Below are 10,019 nucleotides of genomic sequence, written 5' to 3'. Positions count from 1 at the left end.
TGTCCTTCCACGCACATACAGGCACGCATGCACACACGCATACTGGCACACGTGCGTGCACACGCATACATACAAACACACCCGCACATATGCACACACATAAACACACACACACCAGCACACACACATAGAAAAATACCCTTCCCTGATCCCTGAAGTACCCCCCCCCCCTCCCCCCCCCCCCCCCCTCCTCACTGGGGTCTGACCGTGGGGGGCGCTCTGCTTGCTCCCGATCCACGCCTGATTCCTTCGTTTTGTTCTGCTGCGACCCAGAGCACAGTCCCATTGACACAGCTACTCCCTCCCCTTTTCACTGGATACGTCTGCTCGTCCAATCACCTGCCTGATCCTCACGAACACCGGCAGCGATCAGCCCTGCCTGCCAATGAAAACAGATCTAATTTCCCACACTTGATTATTGTGATGACAACCGAGCCTTGAAAACGCACATCCTGCATGTCCTGTACACATGATTGGTGTACAGGATATTTGATTACATCTTTGAATGCATACGTTGGACTCTGCTCTCAGCCTAATTCATGTGTGACGATCGTGATGTGATGCGAGCTGCATGTGCTGTGAAGTTTTCTTCAAGTCAATTCAAAGTTCCACCGTGAATCATGTGTGCACGCAATCTAAGGAGCGTAGGACCCAGGGGACTCCCTCTCTGCTGGGAGTGGTCTCAGCCCGGCTCCGGAGCTCTGTTGGAGTAGTTATGGGATTTCCTTCTGTAGTCTTGAAGATACAGTGGCAGGGTGAAGGGTGCTTCAGGGAACAGCCTTCTAATGCAGAGTTCTGCTTTCAGGAGCCCAGAAGCAAGAATCCCGGCCCTGTTTCAGCGATAGGCAGTGCTAACTACAGGTGAGTTGACTTCACTTACAGACCGGTGTGTCTTTCTGTGTCCTGTGGGAGTGCAACAGCACTGGTGATGTTGGAGGAATGTGTGTGAGGAGCGTGGCTGCACTGTTTCTGCATAAACAAATGTCTCTGCATGAGTTGAACAACCCACATACCGCTGTGATTGGACCGATAGGAATCATAGTAGAGAAAAGGTTGTTTGTGAAGCTTTTTGAACATCAAATGTCTGTCTTATCCTTACAATCAGCAGGCTCTATGGAACAACTATGAGGCAGGGAGAGAAACATTCTTTGATCAAACTGGTTCGACCCTCATAAAACAGGTCTTTGAGTTTATTTCCTTTGTTTTCTGGATCTGGTCAACAGTGCATACGTAATGGTTAGACAGGCAGGTGAATGAATAGGCCTGAGTAAACCCAGTTAATGAACCACATACCCAGCCATATGTGCAGCCAACTGCAGCTGCCTAATCCAATTGGATATTGACTCATTAGGAGTAAATACCTAAACCGTGGCGATTCCAAACATCTCTTCCCCACTGTTTCAAGAGGCCCTTTAAACACTATGTGGGACCAGGCTGGGGACGTGATTATAGCGATGCGTAGAGCAGAGAAAGAGCAGAGCTCCCAGACATCGTGAGGGTGAAAGTTAGGACCTCCTGACCCCATTTTACAGGACTTCAACAAGTTCATGGGCGATGTTTGACGGTTCAAAAGGGCAGTGTTCCGCTCGGCGCTCACCGGTATGCAAGACATTCCTGGAGGATTCAACCTCACATGTTGTTGTTGGAGGAGACGGGCTCCCGGTCTGTTCCTATAGGTAGGGGGCGGGCCTCAGTGTCTGTTCCTATAGGTAGGGGGCCCCAGGGCCTGTATGTTCCTATAGGGACAGCCCTCAGGGCCTGTATGTTCCTATAGGTAGGGGCCTCAGGGCCTGTTCCTATAGGTAGGGGCCTCAGGGCCTGTTCCTATAGGTAGGGGCCTCAGGGCCTGTTCCTATAGGTAGGTTGGCACCAGGGCCTGTGCCTATAGGCAGGGGCCTCAGGGCCTGTTCCTATAGGTAGGGGCCTCAGGGCCTGTTCCTATAGGTAGGGGGCACCAGGGCCTGTGCCTATAGGCAGGGGCCTCAGGGCCTGTTCCTATAGGTAGGTTGGCACCAGGACCTGTTCCTATAGGTAGGTTGGCACCAGGGCCTATTTGTCCCTATAGGTAGGGGCCTCAGGGCCTGTTCCTATAGGTAGGGGCCTCAGGGCCTGTTCCTATAGGCAGGGGGCCCCAGAGCCTGTTCCTATAGGTAGGTTGGCACCAGGGCCTGTTCCTATAGGTAGGTTGGCACTAGGGCCTATTTGTCCCTATAGGTAGGGGCCTCAGGGCCTGTTCCTATAGGTAGGGGCCTCAGGGCCTGTTCCTATAGGCAGGGGGCCCCAGAGCCTGTTCCTATAGGTAGGTTGGCACCAGGGCCTGTTCCTATAGGTAGGTTGGCACCAGGGCCTATTTGTCCCTATAGGTAGGGGCCTCAGGGCCTGTTCCTATAGGTAGGGGCCTCAGGGCCTGTTCCTATAGGCAGGGGGCCCCAGAGCCTGTTCCTATAGGTAGGTTGTTACCAGGGCCTATTTGTCCCTATAGGTAGGGGCCGTCGGCGCCTGTTCTACGACGGTGTTGCTCTGTGGACGTAAAATGGAAATATGTGTGTGTTCTTTACTGCTTCCTGTTTTCCAAACCCTTAGTTTGGCCCAGCTGTAAACAGGTTGTTTTCAAAGGGTCATAATTAGATATCCCTGGATGATATCACCTCAGAAACAGGTGGAGATGGTTTGTTTGGGACTGGAATCCCATGTGGACGTTCCACCTGGTGTAAGAGTTTGAAGATGTGGGCCAGACGCCCGCTCTACTCGCTGTCCTTCTCTCACTGACCTTCCTGTCAACTCCCCTGATTCTGCAGATAGGGCGTCTGCTCCTTCCTAATCACATCCGCGTTGATTAAACCCTCTTTCTTGGTTCAGCACAACCCAAAGAATCACATCCCACACATCACACTGAACAGCTGTACTCCGAAGGCCCTGCGACTCTGTGTGCGCCCATCACACTTATCTGTGTGTATAGATAAGGGGATAATGGTTGGAGAATATTATGTATAATTGGGTTTCTTTCCTCTAGCTCACTGCCTGCAACCAAGCCGGCGGGAAGACCTTCCCTCAGCGGGCCTGCAGCTTCCGCTCCCAGAACGCTGTCCCCTCACGCAGACGGTAAACACCAGCGCTCTCAGGCCAGGGACCCAGGGCGTGATGGGGCCTGTCCCGTGCCACCATGAAATTTCCTGATAATAACCCTAACCCTAGCCCTTCATAGAGTAGGATGTCTCTGGAGCTGTGTCCCAAACATGATTCATCACAGTCCTGAATGTGCAGTTTAGCTTCAGAGTTACCTTCAAATAACAATAATCACACTTTTCATTAAGGGTACATTAATTATCCATTCATTAATTAGTTAATTCAGTGATAAGCAGCATTTAACTAATGGTCTAGTAAACATTCACTTATGGTGTTCATGTTTACTCATGGTGTTCATACTAATGGTTTTTATGTTGACTAAAGTATTAATATATACATTATCTAAAACGGTTAGGGTTAACTCTAGCCTACTAACCCTAACTAGAGAAACTTTAAAGACCACCTATTATGCTTTTTCGACTTTTATGACCTATAAACGTTGTTATAGTTAGTTATATATGCTCCTTATAGCGGCTAGCCGTTGGGAGTTGCTGGACCGGCCCAATTGTCGATCCAGCAGCTGTCGGAGACAGCACGACATCAGTCAGGTTAGGTACCTTGTCAAGGACACCTCGACACTCAGCTAGGAGAAGCCGGGGATCGAACCAGCAACCTTCAGGTTACCAGCCAACCCGCTCTACCTCCTGAGCTACTGCCGGACTGATCCTCGGTTATAATGATTTATAGTCATGTTTAACCATACTAAAGCGTCAAATAATGGCGTACATGCATTTAGACGTATTCCCTGCTGACCGTCTGGGGTGGCTGTACAGAGCGCTAAACAGCAGGGACGCCGGTCGGGATTCACTTGTTAAAATTTCCGGGATTTATCTACATTGATTAGAACAATCCAGATTTTCCATGTATGGTAATGCTGCAACATGCTCTTCCGGAAGGTAACCAATCACAACGGAGTGGGGTTGGCAGGAGGGGGGCGAGGGGGCGGAGAAGGACGAAGCCGAGTGTTGACAGAGAATGCTGAAAGCGCCCAGATGAGAGGAAGAGTTTTACCGAAAATTGACAAAATTGACGTGCTGTGATTCCTGTCAGGTTGCTCTATAGGAGTCATTAATAAGAAATTAAGACCAGAAAAGTAGTATAATAGGAGATCTTTAACTATGAAGAGCTGACTGACTGTACTGCATTAACTAATCTTAAATAATGGTTTATAATATGCCCTTATTATAAATTGTAATCAATTGATTATACCTTCCACTCATTATCATTAAACAAAAGCCAAGCCTGGTCTAACCCTGTTTACAGTCACTGGGAAAATGGTCATTCTCATAAGATTCAGTAAGAAACAATTGATAAAAGTGGCAAAGATATACTGCTTTGTGTCTAATCACTCCACCACTTCCCTTCTGTCCCTCCAACTGGAGGGAATGAAGGAGGGGGATTAATTGTGTTCATAAGAAGACAGGGTGGGGGTGGGGAGGAAACACTGAGCATAAGGAAGTGAAGCAGAGCCGGAAAAGCTGATTAGAGATTAACTTCATTCCATTGTTTTTCCCTCAACATCAATCTAGGTAGCGCCAGCCCACATGTCTGTTTCAGCAGCACCATGACCAAACGGTTCCCATGTCCACATCCTTTTACCCCTCGACACACCTCACATGGCTGTGGTCTCGAAGAACCAGCCGAGCAGCAGGCAGAGCTAGTGTTAGACTCACGTTATATACACTGGAACATGTCCATTCTAGTTGGGGTTTCTTCACGTTTTTATTAGTCTTCAGCAGCTTGACGTTGTTATTCTTCTCTGCAGCAGAAGGCCTCTCCTCTGCATCTGACGGCATGGACGTCCCTCCAAAACGAGAGGAGAAGAAGGTATATCCCCATGAGCTACTCACCGTTGAAGAGGAACTTTGGAGTTTCTCAACCTGGACCCTTTTATCCGTCATTCTGGACTGATTGGGAGAACATTTTTTAAATTGTTCCAGTGTTGAGCAAGAGCTGCTCAGCCTTTGCAGCCAGGAGCGGTTATGTAACTGTGCTGCGGGCCGCGGGCCCCTGTCACTGGAGGCCCTCCTAAAGAGCTGGCTCTGCCCCTGACTAAGGCTCACAGAGTCCGACAACCTCATGGACAGGATCCCTGCACAGGAAAACAACTTTAATATTTGGCTTGATCTGGTGTCGTTGTTATTTTGCCTAACCAAGTCTCGCTAAGGAAGGAGCCTCCCTCTTAAGTCTCGTGAGAATTGAGTTGTTGCAGGAAGAAAACGTTGGAAACGTGATTTGGAGTTTGGGGATGAGTGTTGGCAGGAGTTTTGTTGTGCTGGACTACTGAAAGCCTAGCTTAGCATTATGTAACAGATTTGGGGGAAGGAGGGTTGAGATTGGAGTGACAACAGGGACAATTCCTGCAACTACTCAACTCCTGAGAGATTTCAGAGCGAAGCTTCCCCTTGAGTGAGACTTGGTAAGACATTAAAACAAACTGATAAAGGAAAATAAGTAATTCGCAAGGGATCCTTTCCATAATGTTGTCATACACTAAAAAAGCAATCTGAGCCTGTCAGCTGCAAAAACAAGCCCTAGAGGATTCACATTGACAGGCGATCTAATAATATTGAGCAATAGTGTTACATTACAGCCCATATGGAAGCTGCAATGACCAAAACACTATTGCTCAATACTGGATCCATTGCAAAAACTGTTGTCCACATTAGTGACTTTACAATACACAACTTACGCAACTTTCTCCAGGGTAAAATATGGTTAACTTCGCAATAGGCCTTGAGCTGTACTGTAAATGTTGTTTTGGAAGTGACTGATGGTTGCCCATTCTATGCTACACAGATGCCTTAATTAAAAAGCTTGTGTTCTGTTGTTTATCCAGATGAAAGCGGCGAGAGTCAAGTTCAATTTCCAGGCACAGTCCCCCAAGTAAGTAGCAGTACTGAACAACCCCCTGTTCATTTGTTCAGCATTCTTACAGAACACATCAACGGTGCTCGAGGTTAAATAGAAGAGATATATTTCCGAGGAATCTCTTATAAATACCATAGCCATGTTGTCATCTGTTTCTAGTTGCCTGCTCCTGCCTCTGTGTGGGAAGATTTCGATTTTGCTCTTCCCTGATTAGTTCTGGGAATCCGTGAGCTCTTTCTCACTATCTCCCTTCACAAATCTCAAACGTTACTTACAGCAACTTTAAGCACATTCAATTACACAATAAGCAGACAAAACATCAGCAGCGCTTTACATTATATAATCATCAGCGTATGATTTGAAATGCTTGAATCTGCACAACAAAATGCAAGAGACTGCCCTCTTGTGGAGAGGGTTTTTAAAATAAAGGAAATACCCTTTTCTACCACAAAACACAATTTTAAGTCTCAAATACTGTGATGTAACACAGCACTGGGCTTCTGTCGGTCTATCAGTGCATCTCTGGTTGTCTTGTGTGTCTCTGTTTGTGTTGTGTCTCTCTCTGTGTATCTAGTTGTCTCTGTGTATCTCAGTGTCTCTCAGTGTCTCAGTGTGTGTCTCTGTGTAACTCTGCCTGTTGTCCAGGGAGCTGACTCTGCAGAAAGGGGACATCGTTTACATCCACCGAAAGGTAGACTCCAACTGGTACGACGGAGAGCATCACGGCAGAGCCGGGATTTTCCCCACCACCTATGTTGAGGTACGCCTCCTCTGATTGGTCTGTCTCTTGTTAGCGTAGCAGCAGTAAAACATGACCTGTTTGGGATGGTGTCTCTTGTTGTGTTTGTGACTGAGATTTATTCTGTTTGTGACCCTGTCTCTTGCTCTGTCTGTGACTGTGTCTGTTGCTCTGTATGTGACTGTGTCTCTTGTTGTGTTTGTGACTGTGTCTCTGGTTCTGTTTGTGACTGTGTCTCTGGTTCTGTGTGTGACTGTGTCTGGTTATTTTATTGACTGTGTCTCTGGTTCTGTGTATGACTGCGTCTCTTGTTCAGTTATTGACTGTGTCTCTGGTTCTGTCTGTGAATGTGTCTCTTGCTCTGTTTGTGACTGTGTCTCTTGTTCAGTTATTGACTGTGTCTCTTGCTCTGTTTGTGACTGTGTCTCTTGTTCAGTTATTGACTGTGTCTCTGGTTCTGTGTGTGACTGTGTATCTTGTTCAGTTATTGGCTGTTACTCTGGTTCTGTGTTTGACTGAGTCTCTTGTTCAGTTATTGACTGTGTCTCTGGTTCTGTGTGTGACTGTATCTCTTGTTCAGTTATTGACTGTGTCTCTGGTTCTGTGTGTGACTGTGTCTCTTGTTCAGTTATTGACTGTGTCTCTGGTTCTTTGTGTGACTGTGTCTCTTGTTCAGTTATTGACTGTGTGTCTGGTTCTGTGTGTGACTGTGTCTCTGGTTCTGTGTGTGACTGTGTCTCTTGTTCAGTTATTGACTGTGTCTTTGGTTCTGTGTGTGTGACTGTGTCTCTTGTTCAGTTATTGACTGTGTCTCTGGTTCTGTGTGTGACTGTGTCTCTTGTTCAGTTATTGACTGTGTCTCTGGTTCTGTTTGAGACTGTGTCTCTTGTTCAGTTATTGACTGTGTCTCTGGTTCTGTTTGTGACTGTGTCTCTTGTAGGGCCCGACCGATATTGATTTTTGAGTGCCGATGCCGATGCCGATGCCGATTATTTTCAGAGAAAAATTACGATTACGATTTAATCGGCCGATTAAAAAAAAGAAAAAAAAAAGCATATAAAACGTAGTTTTTGATACCTTAAATATAGTTTAAACACTTTTGACGAATAAGTGAATTGAATGCGGAACCTTTGAGTGTTTTAGAATACATTTACAGTCAAAAATTAGTGTAATTTAAAATGTAAAATAAATAAATAACTCCCAATGTGCTGCGCTCGTGAGCAGTGACTAACACGTGCGTGCTGAGCAGTATGGTCTCACCGTTAAAGTCTACAGTATAACAAATGAACATGGCCTGGGACCTAAAGAAAAACAGGCACAACATGCTCATACAATGCGTCTTGTGTACATTGGTGAGGTGAGCGCGCAGCTACCTGAGCGAGCGTGCTTTCATGTTGTACGGTAAAATTCAATCTCCTCTTTTTTACTCCAGCTAAAGTTGTTAGTTAGCTAGGCGAGTGGGAGCGCAATCTGCAGGATACTAAGCGCAATAACATTTCAAAAAAAACAAAAAAAAAAAACGGTTGTAATCGGCGTCTTTTTGGCAGATGTCTATTATTTTCAAAAAGGCTATAATCGGCCGATTAAATCGGCAGGCCGATGAATCGGTCGGGCCCTAGTCTCTTGTTCAGTTATTGACTGTGTCTGGTTCTGTGTGTGACTGTGTCTCTTGTTCAGTTATTGACTGTGTCTTTGGTTCTGTGTGTGTGACTGTGTCTCTTGTTCAGTTATTGACTGTGTCTCTGGTTCTGTGTGTGACTGTGTCTCTTGATCAGTTATTGACTGTGTCTCTGCTTCTGTGTGTGACTGTGTCTCTGGTTCTGTGTGTGACTGTGTCTCTTGTTCAGTTATTGACTGTGTCTCTGGTTCTGTTTGTGACTGTGTCTCTTGTTCAGTTATTGACTGTGTCTCTGGTTCTGTTTGTGACTGTGTCTCTTGCTCTGTGACTGTCTCTTGCTGGATGTCCAGGTGCTGGCCCCCACGGAGAAGCCCACCCCCATCAGGACCCCCACCGTCCAGGTGGTGGACTGCGGCGAGGCGGTGGCGCTCTACACCTTCAATGCGGACCTCCCCGTGGAGCTCTCCTTCAGGAAGGTTTGTTGGCCTCAGTTTCCTCGTTTGCGGCTTTAGTACCTTTCAGACGTTTAGTAGGAGAAATGTAGCAGGCGATAAATAGTGATGCATTGTGTTCACATTGGAGTATGTTTAGAAACAGTTCGGCACATGGTGGGGACTTTAAACGGTAGAAACTTTACGAGTAAGAGTACCTAATTATGATTTAATTTGCGGAGGCCTGTACCTGAAATGTAGGCCTTAATCTTAAGAATAGTTTTGATTACTTCAATAAACATAAAATATAAGATGGAAAAAAACAATATACCATTACATAATTGTGTATTATATCGTATTGTGTTCTATTGAAATATATCATTGATATTATATTATATAATAGTATAATATATAGTATTGTATTATGTTAAATCACACTATATTATATTATAGTATAATATATTATATTATATTATAGTATAATATATTATATTATATCATATTGTAATATAACATGTTATATAACTATATTGTATTTTATTTTATTATATTACATTGTATCACAATATATTTTATTAAATTATTTTACAGTGTATTATATTCTATTCTATAATATAATATAACCCTGTACAATATAGTCTTGTGATTGCTAAGGGTGTGTCTGTCCACTAGGGGGAGCTGATCAGTGTGACCCGCCGTGTGGACGACAGGTGGCTGGAGGGCAGGATCCCAGGGACCAGCCGGAGCGGCATCTTCCCCGCCAACTACGTCCAGGTCAACAAGATGCCCCGAACAAAAAGCGCCTCAGAGGACCACCCCGTGGGACCCTTGTCTCCACGGGTCCCCCAGTCTCTGGGGTCCCCCCAGCTTCTGGGGTCCCCCCTGTCCCCGGGGTCTCCCGGGCCCCAGAGTCCGGGACGCCCACTCTACTCCCCCCGGCCGCTCTCCCCCCTCTCGCTCCACTCGCCCCTCACCCCCACGTCCCTCAGCCCGGTCCACTCCCCCCTGAAGCCCTCCTCACCCGTCCCATCACAGTCACGCTATCCCGCGCTCACGCCCGCCACCAGAGACACAAACAGCCTGTGGCCCCACGGGGCCCGCGGCCCCACCGGCCCCCAGGGAGGAGGCCAGGCCGGCCAGACCTCGGGGGCCATGGCCGGTCCCCCATCGGTCAAGACATCGGCGGGGCCCTCCCCAGCACGCACTGAGCACTGGCAGGTCTGCTTCACTGTGT

The 10,019-nt window shown here is 46.8% G+C and overlaps 1 protein-coding gene across 7 annotated transcripts in view; it reads left to right on the top strand.

Annotated features, from left to right (window-relative positions):
* sorbs3 (sorbin and SH3 domain containing 3) overlaps window positions 1–10,019 on the top strand; it is a 32,257-nt gene that overhangs the window by 18,225 nt on the left and 4,013 nt on the right. For 5 of the 7 annotated variants that reach the window (XR_003977085.1, XM_030358519.1, XM_030358516.1 and 2 more), the window contains 7 exons: window positions 806–861; window positions 3,014–3,102; window positions 4,892–4,953; window positions 5,966–6,012; window positions 6,643–6,757; window positions 8,705–8,830; window positions 9,458–10,003. Coding sequence is in view for 6 of the 7 variants with exons in the window: in XM_030358519.1 (XP_030214379.1) it covers window positions 806–861; window positions 3,014–3,102; window positions 4,892–4,953; window positions 5,966–6,012; window positions 6,643–6,757; window positions 8,705–8,830; window positions 9,458–10,003 (1,041 nt within the window). In the remaining variant the exon portion in view is untranslated. The remainder of the gene's footprint in view (window positions 1–805; window positions 862–3,013; window positions 3,103–4,891; window positions 4,954–5,965; window positions 6,013–6,642; window positions 6,758–8,704; window positions 8,831–9,457; window positions 10,004–10,019) is intronic. The other 2 variants (XM_030358518.1, XM_030358522.1) reach the window with 2 other exon arrangements.

This window comes from Gadus morhua, chromosome 6 (genome assembly GCF_902167405.1).
Source record: "Gadus morhua chromosome 6, gadMor3.0, whole genome shotgun sequence".
NCBI classification, from domain to species: domain Eukaryota; kingdom Metazoa; phylum Chordata; class Actinopteri; order Gadiformes; family Gadidae; genus Gadus; species Gadus morhua.
This window is presented reverse-complemented; position numbering and strand designations above follow the sequence as displayed.